The following is a 20,751-nucleotide window of genomic DNA, read 5'->3' on the forward strand; positions in this document are numbered from 1 at the left end:
ATTGTGGGGGCTGGCTAGGCAAGTCAGAAGTCTGTAGGGCAGGCTGGAACTCATGCATACGGTGAAGCTGCTGCCTATATAGGTGGAATATCTTCAGGAAAGCTCCAGCTTTGCTCTTAAAGCCTTTTAACTGATTGGATCAGCCCCACCCAGATTATCTAGGATAATCTCCCTTCTTTAAAGTCAACTGGTTATAGACTTTAATCACACCTATAAAATACTTTCAAAACATTACTTAGATTGGTGTTTGAATGGCTGGGAACCATAGCCCAGCTAAATTGATACAAAAAACTAACCATCACACTCAGAGAAACCTCTGACCACCCAATCAGAAATAGGTCATTTTTGCTGTACTTTTGGTTTTCTCCAAGGGATAAGAAGAGGACCCCTCATTCAGGTACCTGGTTGGCTCAGTTGATAGAGTACGTGACTCTTGATCTTGGAGTTGGAGTTTACTTAAGAAAAAAGGGACCATTCAGCAGCTGTAATTTTTTATCTTACTATCTCCCCCAAAGACTAAGTTCCAGGGGTGCCTGGGTGGCTCAGTCGTTAAGCGTCTGCCTTCGGCTCAGGTCATGATCCCAGGGTCCTGGGATCGGACCCCGTCGGGCTCCCTGCTCAGCAGGAAGCCTGCTTCTCGCTCTCCCACTCCTCCTGCTTGTGTTCCCTCTCTTGCTGTGTCTCTCTCTGTCACATAAATAAATAAAATCTTTAAAAAAAAAAAAAAAAGACTAAGTTCCATGAAAGTAGTCACATGAATTTGTCCCCACTCTTTACTCAATACTGACCACAGTACCTGACACATAGTTGATACTCAAAAAGAATTATTGGATAAAGATATGGATGAATTGAGAACATTCTTTTGTCCCCAAGCATATAAGCACTTACTCATTTTCAAGCAATTTCTGTCTAAATTAATTTGAAAGACTTCTAGGGCATGTGTATTAGACTTCTCCAGAGAAACACAAGCACGGGAGATCACACACACACACACACATTTATTTTAGGAATTGGCTTATGTGATTATGGGGGCTGGAAAACCTGAAATTTGTACAAGTAGACCCATGCGCTGGAAATTCAGGGAAGAGTTGATGTTGCAGTCTCAAATCCAAAATCCACACACTGGAAACTCAGGGTTTCTCTGACCCAATCTGGAGGTAGAATTGCTGCTTCTTTAGGAAACCTCAGTCTTTGTTCTTAGGGACTTCGACTGATTGGAAGAGGTGCAGCCACATTTTGGATGGTAATCTGTTTTACTCTAAGTATTGATTTAAATGTTAATCTCATCTAAAAACAAAAACAAAAAAACTTCACAGCAACTACTAGATTGGTGTTTTTTTTTTTTCTTAAGATTTTATTTATTTGAGAGAGAGAGAATGAGAGAGAGAAAGAGAGAGCACATGAGAGGGGGGTAGGGAAGAGGGAGAAGCAGACTCCCCGCTGAGCAGGGAGCCCGATGCGGGACTCGATCCCAGGACTCCAGGATCACGACCTGAGCCGAAGGCAGTCGCCTAACCAACTGAGCCACCCAGGTGCCCTAGATTGGTGTTTGACTGAACAACTGAGCAGTATAGCCTGAGTTGATACAATAATTAACCATCACAGCATGCTTATAAGAAGGACGATTTTATCAACATTAGGTACAGTGTCTAGTGCCTATAAGCTTTTTAGGGACCTACAAACTGTTTGAGACCTGAAAATAAAATGTACTGATTCCAAGGGCACCTGGGTGGCTCAGTAGGTTATGTGTCTGTCTTGGGCTCAGGTCATCATCCCAGGGTCCTGGGATTGAGCCCCAAAGCCCCAGAGTGCAGCTCCCTGCTCAGTGGGAAGTCTGCTTCCCCCTCTCCCTCTGCCCCTCCCCACTGCACACACGCACACATTCTCTCTAATAAAATCTTTTTTAAAAATGTACTGATTCCAAAACAAAAAGTACAAGTAGGAATTAATAAATTCCTGCTTGTGCCCTCTCTCTCTCTGACAAATAAATAAATTTTTAAATTTTTAAAAATTAAAAAATATTTAATTCAAAGACAAAAAGCATAACTTTGTTTTTTTTATTTTTTAAGATTTTATTTATTTATTTGACACACAGAGAGAGCACAAGCAGGGGGAGTGGCAGGCTCCCCGCTGAGCAAGGAGCCAGATGTGGGACTCTATCCCAGGACCCTGGGATCATGACCTGAGCCAAAGGCAGACACTTAAGACTGAGCCACCCAGGTGCCCCAAAGCATAACCTTTTTCCCTAAAAATTAACTGCAACTCAATTCCTCTGTACCTAACAGTTAAATTTAATGAGGGATGTGATTACATTTTAATATGTTCAATATTGTGTGAGCTTATTCATTGTTCTACTGTTCATCTAGATCTTTGTGCCACCTGTGGCCTGGAATAAGCTGTCCATCTGTTTGGAAACCTCCTTCCAGAGCCAATTTAAGCACTGCAGATAATTGCTTTTTTATTTACCCACTACAGGATACCCATGGTATACTGCACCTGTCATTCTTTGATGAAAGTATTCATTGCCATTTCCATCTCCCTCGTAGATTGAAAGCTGCTTGAAGGCAGGGGCCATGTCTTATTCATCTTTATATTCCTAGTGCTTGGCACCAGTCTATCACAAAATGGTAGCCCAATAATGCTACCATTTTTATTGTTATCCAACTGTTTCACTTTCAACTACATTTAACAACCAGCTTTAGGCTCCATGCTTTCCATACTTTATCTAATCTTCATAACCATTCTGTTGAGACGGGCATTATTATATGTAATTTTTTTTATCAAGGAGCTCAGTCTCCAAGAGAAGGGATTTAGCTCAGAGTCCCCTAGTTAATAAGAGATTCTCTCTCTGCTTTTTCTTCTTTGCAGAGCTATCTCTCACTAAGAGATGGTCCTTGTCCTTAGGATGCTTTTGTATCAGGCTCTACTCTCCTGTCCTTTTTTTTTTTTTTTTAAAGATTTATTTATTTATTTGACAGAGAGAGAGACAGCGAGAGCAGGAACACAAGCAGGGGGAGTGGGAGAGGGAGAAGCAGACTCCCCGCTGAGCAGGGAGCCCGATGTGGGGCTCGATCCCAGGACCCTGGGATCATGACCTGAGCCGAAGGCAGATGCTTAACAACTGAGCCACCCACACGCCCTCTCCTGTCCTTTATTTAAGGTTGCTTGCTCTTGCATGTGTCTTCAAAGATGAGAAATGGCCAGTCAGGTACATCGCTGTAATACTCTGGGCTCAGTAGATGGACTCTACCAGCCAAGAGATGGCCTGTTCTTTTCTTGCTTCTAGGCAGTGTCTCTTGTATTTCTTGTCCACACTCCGAAGAAAAGCTTCTCCTTAAATGTTCTTCTCTACACTTCACTTCCTTAAAACCTTATAAAGTTTAACAGGTATTTACTGATTACATAGCATACGCCCAACACTGTTCTATGTGCAGGGGGATACAGCAATAAACAAAACAAAGTTCCTCCCTTGCAGAGCTCACATTGTAGCAGGGGACAGACAATAAACTAATTGAAAAATAGAGAAGAGGTGGTGATAGGTACTATGAAAAAAAAAAAGAGAAAGATATAGCATAAGGAAGACAGCAGTGGTTGGGAGGAGGAATCTTCCTGCTCTTTGAGAACCTGCTTCCCTTTCTCATGCTCATGTCCTCGCTCACCCTCCCCAGCTGGCTGGTTATCTGTCCACAACTGGAAAATGAGATTTTTCATTAACTTAGTGAAGAAAATATGACAGTCAGATGACTGGAAAGGCAAATAATGCAGTATGTAAACTAAACGAAATGAGAACTTCTGAAAGCAATGTTTTCCGTACATTCTTAATAGAACACCAGAATGTGTTTTGGTTTCTATAGCGCAATTCCCTTTATCAGAAAGCCAACTTTTATGCAGCTTCTGGCTGGTGCTTTTGTTTGCTCTTTACTCACCCAGGCCTTCCTGAGCCATATAAAAAGTTCAAAGAGAGCCTGGTTGAGGCATCTCTTACAGGAAGGCACCAGTTAAGGACTCTAGAAAGAACAGTGTCTTTGTTCCAGTTCACAATGGATTGGCTTCAGGGGTTCTTCCTCCATCCTGTATCACTTTATCAAGGGGCTGCTTTTCCTTTTGCACTTCTGTTTAATTATCTCTGCGTCATGGATTCATTTTCCACCCATGCCAGGTAGGTTTAAGGGCTCATTTTGCTCTTACATCTATGAATACCATAGTAGGTCAAAAAGCATGGATCGGCCTGTAGACATGAAGATTAAATAATTAATTATACGGTTGTTTTTAAGTGATTATCACTACCACTGATTATTGATTGTTTGGTCATGAGTATCTCTCTTTTTTTTTTTTTAAAGATTTTATTTATTTATTTGACAGAGAGAGAGAGAGCAAGAGCAGGAACACAAGCAGGGGAAATGGGAGAGGGAGAAGCAGGCTTCTTGCCAAGCAGGCAACCCGATGTGGGACTCGATCCCAGGACCCTGGGATCATGACCTGAGCCGAAGGCAGATGCTTAACGACTGAGCCCCCCAGGCGCCCTGGTCATGAGTATCTCTAATAGAGTGAAATGAGACTGGAAATTGACATCATGACTCCATTGGCTCAAAGTTTCCCATTAAATGGGAAAAGGATAAAAATAAACTCTGGGGAGAGATAGCTGTTGAGATGGTACAGGAATTCCCCAATCAGATATATCTATACCCCCACCATATGTCCTACATGTTCTTGAACAGTCTTAAGTTCATGGCATTTTATCATTTTCAATAAAATAAATTTTGTTAAATATATAACTGATTTTTTAAATGCCTTGTATGGTTTCTCAGAGAAATGGAATTAAGTCAAAACAAATTATGTTAGATTAGCTATGTCTCAATCTAGGGTTTAAAAATTATTGTCACTAGAGATTTGACAACTTGATTGAAATGATTTTAGATCTAGCTAGTAGATTCTATACACGAGAGACAGTCCTTGTTTTTTGTTTTAAAGATTTATTTTATTGAGGCGCCTGGGTGGCTCAGTTGTTAAGCGTCTGCCTTCGGCTCAGGTCATGATCCCAGGGTCCTGGGATCGAGCCCCACATCGGGCTCCCTGCTCGGGGGGAAGCCTGCTTCTCCCTCTCCCTCTCCCCCTGCTTGTGTTCCGTCTCTTGCTGTGTTTCTCTCTGTCAAATAAATAAATAAAATCTTTAAAAAAATCTTTTTTATTTTAGTTATTTGAGAGAGAGAGAGAGAGAGAGCGCAAGGGGGAGGGGCAGAGGGAGAAGGAGAGAGAAAAACAAGCAGACTCCGTGCTGAGCTCGGAGCCTGACACGGGGCTTGATCTCAAAACCCTGAGATCAGACCTGAGCCGAAACCAAGAGTCCAACGCTTAACCGAGTGAGCCACCCAGACCCCTTGAGATAGTCCCTGTTTTTAAAGAAGTTTGTGGAATATCCCTTTGTAAAATGAAAATCCGTTGCCAGAGGGCTACCTCCTAATAGTTCACTTATTTTAGAAATTAAGATTTTTATACACTGAGGATTTTTAAGTAAAATCCAGCTGTATCTAATTATCAGTTAGAATTTCTGAGTTTGACTGAACTGTGGTATGTTATTACACGTTCACAACTGGTTGATGGCCCTTACCTTCATTTAGGAGATAGGGGCAGTTGGGGTGGGGGGCGTTGTAAAAAAGTTTCCTATTGAGAAAGAATCACAAATAATAAAGCAAAACAAGTGCAAAAACAAAGGTTAATTCCCATTGGGGTAAGATTGTTGGCTTTGGAGACAGCCTGGTGGGTCCTGGGTCCCTCCCTTCCTGAGTTGTCCTTGTGTATGTGAATAAGTTCTCTCCAAGTTAATCCATGAAATGGAAATAATAATGCCTATCTCATGGAGTTATTTTAAGGATTACATAAAGATATTTCTTATACAGGGATTATTAGCACAATGCCTAGAATGAAATAAGTACTCCGTATATCAAGTATCCTGTGTTGTTCATGTGTAGACATTTTAATGTTGACAAAGCCTTAGGGCAGTTGCCACTTTAGGCTTCACTGTGTAAGGAATCCGTGTTCCGCTCATTTTTCCACGGCAAGGAGGTAAAGTCTTGGGCCACAGTGTTAATTGGGGTGGGTTAGGTCAAAGAGAAGCACAGGAATGGCTCAGGCCTTGTGTGATAGAGCTTCTCACACTGGGGCACCTACCAGTTGCTCCCCAGAACGACTCGCTCACCCATGTTTGGGTGTCACTGTGCCACAGGGCCAGGACATGTACCCTCTGATGGTCAAGAAAACACAGGCCGCTTTGACTCTATTTTCCTATCCCTGAGGGGTCAGTACCTATTTTCACACCTCTCCATTCAGATTTATTAATTTGGCACCAATTAAAACAAACAGGGGCACCCGGCTGACTCCTTTGGGAAAGCATGTGAGTCTGGATCGTGGGGTCATGAGTTCAAGTGGAAAGAAGAACTGAGTCCTTATCATGTGAAATTTCCCAGGTCTCTGCACATCCTCAGGGCATCTGACAGCTTCCAAGAGAGGTAGTTTCCACAAACCACTGATGTGCGTCTTTAACAACATGAAAAAAACCACCAACTCCTAAGATCTGAAAGTGCAGTTGAGAGGATTAAGAGCACATATAAAGATTTTCTTTTCTTTTTTTTTTTTTTTTAAGATTTTATTTATTTATTTGACAGAGGGAGAGACAGTGAGAGAGGGAACACAAGCAGGGGGAGTGGGAGAGGGAGAAGCAGGCTTCCCACTGAGCAGGGAGCCCGATGTAGGGCTCGATCCCAGGACCCTAGGATCACGACCTGAGCCGAAGGCAGACGCTTAACGACTGAGCCACCCAGGCGCCCCACATATAAAGATTTTCTAATTGAGTTTTCAAACACTTAGAGAGAGAGACGGAATCCCCTTTCCCACTGTCTCTGGAATGGTTCAGGGCAGTGCAACCCAGCGAAAAGGGAAGAGGCTCATCTCGATGAGGCGATGTCTAGAGAGCTCTCCTAGATCCTTGACACTAGGTTCACAACACTTTTCATTCAGGCAGCAAGCCACTAGATTTTTAAGATGTCCCCACCAGGAAACCTCTGGAGCTATCACCCACAGGATTGTCAGAGGTGTTGTTCCCACTTGAGTGGTGGACATCAAAGAGAGGTTCCCAGGATCACTAAGATAGGAATCAAAATTCATCTCCTGAGGTGCCCCTGGGTGGCTCTCAGTCGGTCAAGTGTCTGCTTTCGGCTCAGGTCATGATCCCGGGGTCCTGGGATCGAGCCCAGCATCGGGCTCCCTGCTCAGCGAGGAGTCTGTTTCTCCCTCTGCCCTTGCTCCTCCCCCCTACTCATGCTCTCTCTCTCTGTGTCAAATAAATAAATAAGATCTTTTTTAAAAAGTTGTCTCCTGAGATAGTCGTTTTCAAATGGACTCTGGCTTTTTCTCCCTCGGTTCTTTCCTTCAGAAAAACAAAAGGAAGACTTTGGGGTGATTACGGTATGGCTTCTTCAGGTGGTACATGGGGTTTACCTCCATTGGGTTATCCAGAATGACATCTGAAGTGACTCCTTTGTCACACCAATTCAGTCTCACACTTCTCCTTTCTCTTTTAGGTACCTCTTTCTCCTGGCTGGAGGGGGGGCCCTGGCCTTGGCCGCCATGGGTTCCTTCGCTGTGCTTGTCCTCATCCCCGCTCTGTGGGCCGCGGTTCTGATTTCCTGGCTTGGCCCACGGGATGTCCACAGGTGGGCTTTCCTCTTTCAGATGAGCTGGCAGACGCTGTGTCACCTGGGGCTGCACTATACGGAATACTATCTGCAAGAACGTGCTTCCACGAGGTAAAGCTGCCTATTCACTTGGCTGTACTAAACCAGCCAAGGCTTTGCTTGCACCATGGTAGAAGTGAGTTTGAATCCGAATTCTTGCACATTGGAGCAGTGTGACCTTAAGCAAGTCATTTAACCTCTCAGCCTCAGTTTTTTTTTCCTAAAAGAAACCCAAACCAGTGTGTGGGTATGTGTATATGTATATGTGTGTGTACAAGAATACCAGTCTTATAAGACTCTTAAGTTTGAGATAATTAATATAAATGTAATTATATGACTATAAATAACTACCATGTGTTGCCCATGTCACACAGTGCCTGGCACTTTGCTGTATTTATCACTGTGCTTGAAAAGGGCATTGAACCAGGAGCCTCAGGGCCCACAGATGAGGTCTGCCCAGAAGTGACTAAGCACAGTTTGCTCAACTCAGAGCGGGTGGTTTAGACACACAGCCAGAATCCTCTCCTCCCCTTCAGCAGGACCGGGAAGGTAAAAATCCACTGTAAACCTTCTCTGCCTTCCTATGGAAGCTGCTACGCAAGGGTTTTGCTTTCACTGAGACTCAGCTCTTTCCTCCTCCCAGAAGAAGGGTAGTGACCCAGTCTAGGAAACAGAATCAGGCACTAATTACAGTCTAGAGAAGTGTTTTCATGAGTCAGTGAGATCACCCAGATTAGGGGAGAACAGGTATCTTTGCAATCTTGAGGCCTGTGGTCCCTGGCTTCCTCTGTTACCACAATTGGTGTGGGTCTGTGGTCACTCAGAGAACAGGGGCTGTGACCTGTTGAGGCGGGTCCGCTCTCTGATTCTAGTTTGCCATTGGTTCACTCATTCTGCCATCCCTGCCACACCCAGAATCCTTTTCTTTATCCTCACTGTGTTCACCAAAGGCTTTAGGGTTTGCTTCTTGGAAGAAGAGGCAAGATGGCAGGCGGTAGGGGGTGGGGAGTACTGACTGGGGTGTGGTGAATTAGGATTTCATTAAGAAGCTGGGACTTGATAGGGGCTGAAGGAGCAAGCTGAACAGGATCTGGTCAATGGGAAGAAGGCTGAGCCAGAGCTGAAATGGGAAGATGTAGTAGTTTGCTCTGACTGTCCTAACAAAGTACCAAAGATGAGGTGGCTCACACAACAGATATTTACTTCCTCTGGAGGCTGGAAGTTCAAGATCAAGGTGTTGGCAGGTTCAGCTTCTTCCGAGGCCTCTCTCCTTGGCTTGTAGATGGTTGTCTTTCCCTGTGTCCTCACCTGGTCTTCCCTATGTGTGTGTCTGTGTCCTAATCTCCTCTTCTTATAAGGACGACAGTCATACTGGATTAGGGTTCACCCCAGTGACCTCATTTTAACTTAATCACCCTATCTCCAAATACAGTCACATTCTGAGGTACTGGGGGTTAGGGCTTCAACGTATGAAATTGGGAGGAAACACATTCAGCCCACAACAGCAGGTGTACGAACAGGGGTTGGTGGTATTTGGAGGCTACTTTGCTTACTGTTTAAGTCAGGTGAGGAGGTCAGTTGTCCTTAAATCCTCAGATTCACAGATGGAAACTGTGGGCATGTGGGAAACACTGCCATTTTCTCTCCATAGGACAGCGTTCCTGATTGTAGAGAATATCATACAATTTTCATTAATCTTCTCCATAATAATCTTGCCAGCAGGATCTCTTCTACCTTGTGACACTGAGGCAGGAGCAGTTCAGGTGATTGGTTAAGAACACACCTCAAATTGCTAATGACTCAGTGCACACCCTGAACCCCGAGCTTGACTCACCGTTCCTGTGCACAGATCCCAAAGCCTACAGAATCTTACTGACAGGGACCGGTTCATATTTAAAATCTTCGCCTTCCTATAGTCTCTTCAGTACTAAATTTTTGTTCCTTCCATGGCAAATTTCTCCCAGGTCCCTGATTCTAATCTATAGAAGCCATTCTTAGAAATATCCTAACAATATTTCCCCCACAATATTCCTTTACATTCTTTTAGTTGCCTCTCTAATGATTCATTTCCCCATTTACCTTTTGATCCTGCCCAGAGTAGCCTGTGGTGTGAATTAATCCAAGAGTCTTTGTGGGGGCACAGCAGGGCAAGACATCGGTCTCCATTGTTCAGAGTGGCTGTTCGCTGTGGGGTCATGTGTGAGGGACTGGAATGGGATGAAATAAATATGGAGCATTTTCACATTTTAAATAAATCTCTTTCAGGTTCTGCATCACTCTTTCTTCCCTCATGCTCTTGACCCAGAGGGTCACATCCCTCTCTCTGGACATTTGTGAGGGAAAAGTGAAGGCAGCATCGAGAGGCATCAGGGAAAGAAGCTCGTTGTCTGAGCATCTGTGTAAGGCACTGCCCTATTTCAGCTACTTGCTCTTTTTCCCTGCTCTCCTAGGAGGCCCCCTATGTTCCTTCCAGAAATTTCAGGCTCGTGTTCAAAGGTCCAGCAATTTGTGTCCCAGGCACTCTGTCTGGGCTCTGAGCTGGAGGGGTCTGCAGATCCTGGGCCTCGAGTGCCTAAAGGTGGTCTTGGGGAAGGTGGTGAGTGCAGGAGCAGGTCTGACTGACTGCGGGCAACTCCAGTGCATCCATGTCATGTGGTCCACAGCCGGGCTCTTCAAACTCACCTACTACTCCTGCTGGATCCTGGATGACGCCCTCCTCCATGCTGCGGGCTTTGGGCCGGGGTTTGGTCAGAGCCCTGGTGAGGAGGGATACATTCCTGATGCGGACATCTGGACCCTGGAAACAACCCACAGGATTTCCCTGTTCACGAGAAAATGGAACCAAAGCACAGCACAGTGGCTCAGACGCCTCGTATTCCAGCACAGCAGGGCCTGGCCCCTGCTGCAGACGTTTGCCTTCTCGGCCTGGTGGCATGGACTCCATCCAGGACAGGTATTCGGTTTCCTCTGCTGGGCTCTGATGGTGGAGGCTGATTACCTGATTCATACCTTTGCCCGCTTGTTTATCAGATCCTGGCCGATGCAACTGCTCTATAGGACCCTCACCTGGGCCCACACCCAGCTCATCATTGCTTATATAATGCTGGCCGTGGAGGCCAGGAGCCTCTCCTCTCTCTGGCTGCTGTGTAATTCTTACAACAGTGTCTTCCCCCTCGTGTATTGTATTTTGCTTTTTCTGTTAGGAAAGAGAAAGCACACATTTAACTGATATCTTTCCCCAGCCTTCATCTTATACATCCATGAAACAGAGTTTAGAAAATGCCAGATGGTGTGTTGATGATGGCTATGCTTGAACTTTTCCATACTAGAAGTTTTTTTTTTTTCAAGTATTGGATGTATATATCTGATGTCTGCCATAGAAATTTGTGTATCTACTTTCACAAACTATTATACTCGTATTGAAGATTCAAAAACAAAAAGACAAAGACAAAGACATGGTTTCTTCCCTTAGGACTTACAGTTTAGGCGGAAGCACAGTAAGGTGACAGGTAAAAGCATAAGGTACCACCAACCAAATGGCAAACGGTAAACACACGGACATCCAAACACTGAGTCTCCAACATGTCCACTTGGGATCCTGGACTGTGAGTTTAGCAAGACAAAAACAACAAAAACAAAAACCTAAACCGGGGCGCGTGGCTGGCTCACTCAGGAGAGCATGTAACTCTTGATCCTGGGGTCGTGAGTTCTAGCCCCATGTTGGGTGTAGAGATGACTTAAAAAAAAAACCTCTAGGGGCGCCTGGGTGGCTCAGTCATTAAGTGTCTGCCTTCAGCTCAGGTCATAATCCCGGGGTCCTGGGACTGAGCCCCGCATCGGGCTCCCTGCTCAGCAGGAAGCCTGCTTCTCCCTCTCCCGCTCCCCCTGCTTGTGTTCCCTCTCTTGCTGTGTCTCTCTCTGTCAAATAAATAAAATCTTAAAAAAAAAAAACCTCTAAATCAAATTATTGTATTGGTTTGCTACATGAACTAGAGACTCATCCTCATCTACAGGTAATTTGAAAATTTTGGTCTCAAAATGGAAAAGCTGCTATTATCTCCAAATATGTCAATAAACTGAAAATCTGGCTGACCCGTGATAACCACTTACATAATAGTTAAGCACAAAACCGATCCATGAGATATGTCACACAAAGCGGCCAAAAACAAGAAGTAAGCCCTATTTTAGTACGACGTTGAGGGTCTGGTTCCCTTTTCTTGGCATAGCCTAAATACCTCTGTGTCTTCCTCTGTGAGGGCCCCGAGAGAAAGCTGTGAAGACCGCTGAGTGGTAGCGAAGCCGTGTCATCGCATGGTTGCTGTCACAGTGCCTCTGCCGACCTCCCAGCTGGTCACATAATTACAGTTTCTCTCTCTCTCTGTTTTTAAAGATTTTATTTATTTATTTGACAGAGAGAGAGAGAACACAAGCAGGAGGAGTGGGAAGGGGAGAAGCAGACTCCCGCCGAGCAGGGAGCCCGATGCGGGGCTCGATCCCATGACCCTGGGATCATGACCTGAGCCGGAGGCAGACGCTTAACCAACTGAGCCACCCAGGCACCCTTAACAGACTTTTTAATACATGTATGATGTCTAAATCTATCTCCCCATTGATGGCCAGGGGTAATTTCTGCTCCTCTGACTGGTTAAAACCAGGACATGTACTTCCTTCCCTTTCTATTTGCATCCTATAAAAGTGTTCCATTTATACTGGATAGTATAAAGAACATGTGATTTGAAAGAATTAATCTAAGGAAAAAAGTCACAGCCAGAGATGTAGACCCAGGAGCCATCTGTCTGCACAGAGAAGATCCCGGATCCAAGAGCAGAGAACAGAGAATGTATCTTCTTTCAATCCTCATTTCCTTTGTTAGGACTTAATTTTTGAGTTCCTGACTCCTGCCCCCACTGCTTCCTCAACAATTGCCAACTTTAGTTTCCCTTTCCTTCAGTTACTGATTGTCACTCCCCAGACCCTGCCCATTGACACATTCCCTTTGACACATGATGGATAGCACCTGCTTATTCACCTCATTTTTTTTTGAGGGAGAGAGTGCGCGTGCGCATGCACCATGCGTGGTGGGGGAGGGGCAGAGGGAGAGGGAGACAGCGGGCTCCACACCCAGCGCTGAGCCCGATGGGAGGCTCTATCTCATGACCCTGAGATCATGACCTGAGCCGAAATCAAGAGTCCAATGCTTAACCAACTGAGACACCCAGGCACCCTTTGGCATCCTATCTTTTTTTTTTTTTTTAAAGATTTATTTATTTGAGAGAGAGACAGAGTGAGATAGAGAGAGCCCAAGAGGGGGTAGGGTCAGAGGGAGAAGCAGACTCCCTGCTGAGCAGGGAGCCCGATGTGGGACTCGATCCCGGCACTCCGGGATCATGACCTGAGCCTAAGGCAGTCGCTTAACCAACTGAGCCACCCAGGCGCCCCGGCATCCTATCTTTTATCAGCCAAATTACTCTGAAGAATTTGGTAGGAGCCTTTACAGACACCCCCATGAGTCCTCATCCAGTTGTTGGAAAATATCATTGTGTGAGATTCTGTTGATTCAGAGAGCCCTAAAAACAGGATAAGCCATGATAACCGAAAAGCTCAGAATGCTGGCAAAACTTAATTAGAAAAAATTTAACACAAAGCTACAAAATTTGCCTTCCTAAGAGGACTCAGGAACTGTAGATGCCATCATTTGTCTATTGAAATGGCATTGCCTAGGAAGTGTTCCATGAAAACTTCAGTCCACCTTTCAATCTATTATTTTGGGTAAGGTAGGCTCATGGGGCACCCCCTGGTGCACAGGCACCACTCACCTATGTTGGCCTCCTTACAAATCTGTTGGTCGCTGCCATGACCAATAGGCAGCCAGTGGCTCTCAATGGGTAACTCAGATTTAGCGATCCATCCCAATTGTTAAACTTCTCCAAAGGAGACTCTCCAATCTTGTTTTTTTTCTATCCATGTAGTTTTTTTTTTTTTTCTGTCCAAAAGCAAACCATAGGGAGACTTCACTGACAAACGTCCACACAATTAATTCATCAATCCTTGATTCATCAATTCCATGAGAACATGGAAAAGGAGGCCTAGATGGAGAGTTTTGAGGAGTTTGTCCTAGCATACATTCGTAGATATTTCAAACCAGAAAAGTACCAAGAGAGCCAAGTTCTATCTCTGCCCAAAGGATGCTACTCACTTGACTGATCTCTTGCATCAATGAACTCTCTCTCAGGTCACCTGAGACGCTCTGGCAGCCAGCCTGCCAAGCCTGGGCGAAGGGGAAGGGATAAAACAATGAGAAGCAGGTTGATGGTGAAGCAGGTTCAGTGGTGTGAAAGAACAGATTTGACCACTGTATTCATACAAGCACTATGGAGACCAACAGATTATGAGCATTACAGTGACCAATTGCTATAAAAGAATAAAGCAATCACTAGTAACAATCCTGATTAAAATGCCAGGTATTAGACTGTAGATTCATGTCACTTCCAACAGGTTCTTCTCTACATGTTTTAACATAGCAGATGGTGCAGGAAACTTGGCTCCCTGTAATCCCAGGGTTCAGCACTGAGAGGTGGAGGGTTAGTAGTTATATTTTATGTGAACCTTGTCAACTACACCTATTTCCAAAACAATAAAAATCTGCAAGAAATTGAACAGACTTCTCACAAAAAAAACAGGTACTTCACTCTTTGGCTATTATAAATAATGCTATTATGAACATTTGTGTGCAATTTTTTGTGTAGATCTAAGTTTTCAATTCTCTTAGGTATATATGTATGAGCAGAATTGCTGGGTCATATGGTAACTATGTTTAACTTTTCCACATCAGCTGTACATTTTACATTCTCACTCCAATGTATGAGGATTCCAGTTTCTCCACATCCTTGTCAACACTTGTTATATCTGCCTTTTTCATTCTAGCCATTCTAGTGGGTTTGAAATAGTATCTCATTTTTTTAAAAAGATTTTATTTATTTATTTGAGAGAGAGAGTGGGAGGTGGGTCAGAGGGAGAGAATCTTCAAGCAGACTCCCCGTTGAGCAGGGAGCCCGATGTGGGGCTCCAACCCACGACCCATGAGATCATGACTTGAACCAAAACCAAGAGCTGGACGCTCAACCGACTCAAGCCACCCAGGCACCCCTCTCATTGTGGGTTTGATTTGCATTTCCCTAATGACTAACAGTGTTGAGCACCTTTTTATATGATTGTTAGCATTTGTATCTTTTTTTTAGGGAAATGTCTATTCAGATGCTTTTGCCCATTTTAAAATTGGGTTATTTGGGTCTTTCTGCTGTTGAGTTGTTAAGAGTTATTTAAATATTTTGGATACTTGATCCTTATCAGATATATAATTTGCAAATATTTTCTTCCATTCTGTGGGTTGTAGTTTCACTTTCTTGATGGTGTCCTTTGAAGCACAAAAGCTTTTAATTTTGATGAGCACAATTTGTATTTTTCCCTTGGTTGTTTGTTGCTTGTCATATCTATGAAACCATTGCCTAGTCCAAGGTCATGAAGATTTACACTTATGTAAATCTTAAACTTTTATAGTTTAGCTCTAACATTTAGGTCTATGATATATTTTGATTTAACTTTTGAAGATAGAGTGAGGTAGGGGTCCAATTTCATTCCTTTGCATGTGTTTATCCAGTTGTCCCAGCACCCTTGCTAAAAAGACTACTCTTTCCCCTTTGAATTGTCTTGGCCCCTAAAGTTGATTTTCTTTTTTTTTTTAATAAGAACCAGAAAAGGGCACCTGGGTGGCTCAGTTGGTTGAACGTCTGTCTTCGGCTCAGGTCATCACATACCTTAATCCAGAGGTCAGAAAGTTTCCGATAACACCCACAAGTCAGGAAACCACTGCCAAAGTCACAAATTCCTTGCATCTGCTTAAAAGCAGTGGAATGCAGTCTTGTCAACCCTTGAGAAAACTCACATCTGCTTAAGCCTGCATACCACTGTTGGCAGAGGAAGAACATCTTTCGCTCTCCTCAGGTTTCCCAAAGCATGGTGAGTGTATTTTATTAGCAAAATATAGATTAAACACAGGACCCTGGAGGCAAGAGGATCTGGAAAATAGAGTTTCAAGACCCTTGTAATAGAGGTGGTGGGAATGAATGCTGGTTGTCACTGAACAATAAATATACAGCTTATCAACCAGTCATGGACAAATACTGCATGATTCCACTTTTTTTTTTTTTTTTAAAGATTTTACTTATTTATTTGAGAGAAAGAGTGAGAGAGAGAGAGAGCGCGCACTAGCAGGGGGAGAGGCAGAGGGAGAAGCAGGCTCCCGCTGAGCAGGGAGCCCAACGTGGGGCTCAATCCCAGGACCCTGGGATCGTGACCTGACCTGAAGGCAGACGCTTAACTCACCGAGCCACCAGGCACCCCTGCATGATTCCACTTATATGAGGTTCTAAAGTAGTCAAATTCATAGAGACAGAAAGCAGAATGGTGGTTGCCAGTGGCTAGAAAAGAGGGGGAAACGAGGAGTTGCTACTGAATGGGTATAGAGTTTCAGTTATGCAAGATGAAAAAGTTCTAGCAGTTGCTGTACAACAATGTGCATATAGCTAACAATACTATACTGCACGCTTAAAATTCATGAAGACAGTAAATCTCATGTTTGTTTGTTTTTTTTACATCTATCTATCTTATAGAAAAATCATTCAAAGGGTTATTTTGCCCTCTTTATATTCTACAACCAAAATAATATCACATAACCCCTGTTGCAGTCTTATGATATTTCTCATTCTTCTATTTTTTCCCAAATGTCTGGGGAGATCTGGATCCACCCTATTTTTTTTTATTTGTCATGGAGTGGGCATCAACTAAGAGATTTACCCTCACTTAGAATCTGCTTCAAAGGGGTGAACTATTTGGACCCTTTTTATAGCCCTGCCTGGGACAAAAACAATTGGTTTAATAATGACAATTATTTATAATTTTATCATTTCATTTGAAATGGCTTCATATGCAACATTAAAAGTAAATTGGCATAATTGCCTCAAGAAATTGCAAGTAGTACATATTTGCAACAATGCAAAGTTTAATTTTCTGAAAAAGTTGCACACATATCTTACTTATAAAAAACAATTAACTGTCATCACTTTTTAAGACTGCTTTTGTTGTGGTAAAATATAACGTAAAAGTTACCATTTTCACCATTTTTAAGTGTACACTTCAGTGGTATTAAGAACATTCACATAGTGGTGGAACCATCACCACCATCCATCTCCAGAATGTTTCCATCATTCTAAATGAAAACCCTGTACTCACTAGATAGCAACTCCCCATTTCCCACCCCCCCAGTTCCTGGTAACCACTGTTCTATCTTTTGTCTCTGTGAATTTCCCTATTCCAGGTACTTCATATAATATTTGCCGTTTGTGTCTGGCTTATTTCGCTGAGCATAACGTCGTCAAGGTTCATCCATGCTGTAGCATGCATTAGAAGTTCATCCTTTTTTAAAGTTGAACATTTGGGTTGTTTCCACCTTTCGACTACTGTGAACAGTGGTACTATGAATGTTGGTATAAAAAAAATATCTGTTTTGAGTTCCTCCTTTCAGTTCTTTTGGTCATATAGCTAGAAGTGAATTTCTGGATCACATGGTAATTCTATGCTTAATTTTTTGAGGAACTACCAATCCATTTTCCACAGTGGCTGTACCATTTCACATTCCCACCAACAGTGCACAAGCATTTCAATCTTCACATCCTTGTCAACACTTGTTTTTTTCTGGTGTTGTTTAAATATAATAGTCATTCTGGGGGTGCCTGGCTGGCTCAGTTGGTAGAGCATGTGACTCTTAATCTCAGAGTTGTGAGTTCAAGCCCCATGTTGGGCAAGAAGCCTACTAAAAAAAAAAAAAAGGATATATATACGCATATATATACACATATATACATATGTGTATATATATGTCATTCTACCAGGTGTGAGATGGTATTTCATTGTGTTTTTTCTAAAGATTTTATTTTTAAGTAATCTCTACACTCAATGTGGGGCTCAAACCCACAACCCGGAGACAAGAGCTGCATGCTCCATCAACTGAGCCAGCCAGGTGCCCCTCACTGTGGTTTTGATTTGCATTCCCTTCTGATTATTGATGTTGAGCATCTTTCAATATGCTTATGGAATTTTTGTTTATCTTCTTCGGGAAAAAGTCTGTTTAAGTCTTTTGCCCATTTTCAAATTGGGCTGTTTGTTTAATTATAGTTCTTAAATTATTTATTTTAATCTTTATCCTGAGAGAAAAAAATAATGAAAGGTATGGTGAATACTAGGGGCTTTAGTCTCATATTGGGTGATTTGACAAAGATCTCTTCAACCAATCTTACCCTGGAATTATTAATCTGCAAGGAAAATGAAAGATCTTTTTAAGGCATTTAGGTAAAATTAGCAAGTCATTCTCTAAACCACCATGATTCATTCCCTGTAACTCCCCACATAGCCCCCCAAGCAAAATGTGTTTCTGTGGCAATAATTAAGAGAAACAGCCATGGGGTAAACAAACAACAGTGTCTGCCTCCTGTAGTTTGTCTTCATTGGTTTTTGTTTTTGTTTTGTCAGAGAGAGAGAGAGAGAGAGAGAACGAGAGAGCATGAGCACAGGCACGAGCAGGGGGAGAGAAAGAGGCAGAGGGAGAAGCAGGGTCCCCGCTGAGCAAGGAGCCTGATGCGGGACTCGATCCCACAACTCTGGGATCATGACCTGAGCTGAAGGCAGACGCTTAACTGACTGAGCCACCCAGGAGTCCCAAGTTTGTCTTCAGTGTTAAAAAAAAATTTTTTTTTTAAGCTAAGAATTTAAATCTTGAGCATAACAACAGAATGACAAATACCTGGGGCTTATTTATCTGAACATCAGCATCCATTCCACAGACTCTGGCAACTGCCCTAGTTCTCTTGAGGGAGGAAGAAGCAGTTTCTCTTCAGACCCTTGGAGGGAGGAAATGCTGAAGTGCTCCAGTGACTCTCTTCAAAGGGTTACCTTCTCTACTCCTCCATCCTCCACATTTTACTTCTACAGGTAGGAAGTGGGTGCGTGCTCAATAGTTGTGACTTAGCACCACATTTAAGGACAAAGAGATAGAAATTGGCATCTCTGTATTATTCTTGGTTTGGGGGACCTCAACTGAGATTGAAAGAGTCCTATTTATCATTAGTATAGTAAGATCTCATTTTAATAAAAAAGCATTTTTAAAATTACTTAGACATATCTAGTTAATATTTTGACATATAGGTATTATGGGCGGAATTATGTTCCATCAAAATTCAGATGTTGAACTCCTAACTCCCAGCACCTCAGAATGTAACTGTATTTGGAGATGGGGCCCTTACAGAAGTAATAAAGGTTAAGTGAAGTCATAGGATAGGTCCTAGTCCAATACGACTGGTATCCTTTTAAGAGGTGATTGGGACACAAACAAAACAGACTGAGGGATGACACAGTGAGGAAGAAGGTAGCCTTCTGCAAGTCAAGGAGAGGCCTCAGAAGAAACCAACCCTGCTGACACTGTGATCTTGGACCAGCCTCCAGAACAATGAGAAAATAAACTCCTCTTGTTTTATTTTATTTATTTATTTTTTTAAATATTTTATTTATTTATTTGACAGAGAGAGACACAGCAAGAGAGGGAACACAAGCAGGGGGAGTGGGAGAGGGAGAAGCAGACTTCCCGCTGAGCAGGAAGCCCGATGCGGGGCTCGATCCCAGGACCCTGGGATCATGACCTGAGCCGAAGGCAGACGCTTAACGACTGAGCCACCCAGGCACCCCTGTTTTATTTTTTTTAAGTAAGCTCTATGCCCAATGGGGCTTGAACTCATGACTCCAAGTTCAAGAGCTGCATGCTCTGCTGACCGAGCCAGCCAGGTGCCCTGAAGTTTCTGTTGGTTAAGCCTCCCAGTTTGTGGTAGTTATGGCAGCCTAAGCAGACTACTACAAAAATCTTCCAACTTTCTCTACATATACATTCCTATGTATTATATATGTGTACTTAAATATTCTCAAAAATTAGGATTATACTCATTTGTATTTTCTAGCCTGCTTATTAAACTTAACATTAAAGTGTTATGTCTGCATTTTTACAATGTGATTTTTAGTAACTGCCTAAAACATTCATGACTTATTTAATCAAACTGCTATGTGACTTTAACATTGTTTTAATTTTTCACTGCTATAATTAATAAGGTGATGACTATCTTCTGATTAATTCCCTAGGATTACTATTCAGGTAGTTAATAGGTTAAATAGTATGCATACGTAGAGGCTTTTAATATTTATCACCAAATTACATTTGAGAAATTTTTGGGTTTCTTTTGTTGTTGTTGTCGTATTTTTTTTTTTTTTTTAAACGTAAGCTCTATGCCCAACATGGGACTTGGGCTCACGACACCGAGATCAAGAGCCACACGCTCCACTGACTGAGCCAGCCAGGTGCCCCACATTTGAGGATGTTTATACCAATTTACACTCTTACTAAAATCTGTGAGAGTGATCGTTTCATGTGCCCTACTTGAATATTATAATTTCAAAAAAGTCTCTGCCATATTTGTAAGTGGTATAAAGTGTCATATTGATGTTTACATTTCATTGACTTGATTACTAACAAGAATAACGCCCCCTCCATACACTCCTTATTGACCATCTATTTATAAATTTTTATTCAGAAATTGTGTGCTCATATATTTCGCTATTTCTTTTTAAATTTTTTCACTAATCTATTTGTAAGACTTCCCTGTAGGACATTCTTCTATCTTTAACAGTAATTATCTTAAAGAGTTAAAGTATAGGGCGCCTGGGTGGCTTAGTCGGTTAAGCATCTGCCTTCGGCTCAGTTCATGATCCTGGGGTCCTGGGATCGAGTCCTGCATCAGGCTCCTTGCTAGGCGGGCAGCCTGCTTCTCCCTCTCCCTCTGCTGCTCCCCCTGCTTGTGCACTCTCTCTCTGTCAAATAAATAAAATCTTAAAAAAAAAAAGTAAAGTAAAATATAATAAATGTCTG

The 20,751-nt window shown here is 42.8% G+C and overlaps 1 protein-coding gene across 1 annotated transcript; it reads left to right on the plus strand.

The window, feature by feature from the left end:
- The first annotated feature begins 3,964 nt into the window (after positions 1 to 3,964).
- Positions 3,965 to 11,389, plus strand: MBOAT4 (membrane bound O-acyltransferase domain containing 4). Its single transcript, XM_032413685.1, has 3 exons — positions 3,965 to 4,159; positions 7,578 to 7,802; positions 9,996 to 11,389. Exons 1-3 carry the CDS (start codon positions 4,041 to 4,043, stop codon positions 10,957 to 10,959), a joined length of 1,308 nt encoding a protein of 435 aa, XP_032269576.1. The 5' UTR covers positions 3,965 to 4,040; the 3' UTR covers positions 10,960 to 11,389.
- The last annotated feature ends 9,362 nt before the right edge of the window (positions 11,390 to 20,751 follow it).

This window comes from Phoca vitulina, unplaced genomic scaffold (assembly GCF_004348235.1).
Source record: "Phoca vitulina isolate PV1807 unplaced genomic scaffold, GSC_HSeal_1.0 scaffold15, whole genome shotgun sequence".
NCBI lineage: Eukaryota > Metazoa > Chordata > Mammalia > Carnivora > Phocidae > Phoca > Phoca vitulina.

What these genes read in the sequence shown, in the direction of transcription:
- MBOAT4 (XM_032413685.1), top strand. Translation starts at nt 4,041, where the DNA reads ATGGATTGGCTTCAGGGGTTCTTCCTCCATCCTGTATCACTTTATCAA. An exon ending in TCATTTTCCACCCATGCCAG is followed by an intron (nt 4,160 to 7,577) that starts GTAGGTTTAAGG and finishes TTTCTCTTTTAG; the next exon opens with GTACCTCTTTCTCCTGGCTG. An exon ending in CAAGAACGTGCTTCCACGAG is followed by an intron (nt 7,803 to 9,995) that starts GTAAAGCTGCCT and finishes AATCTCTTTCAG; the next exon opens with GTTCTGCATCACTCTTTCTT.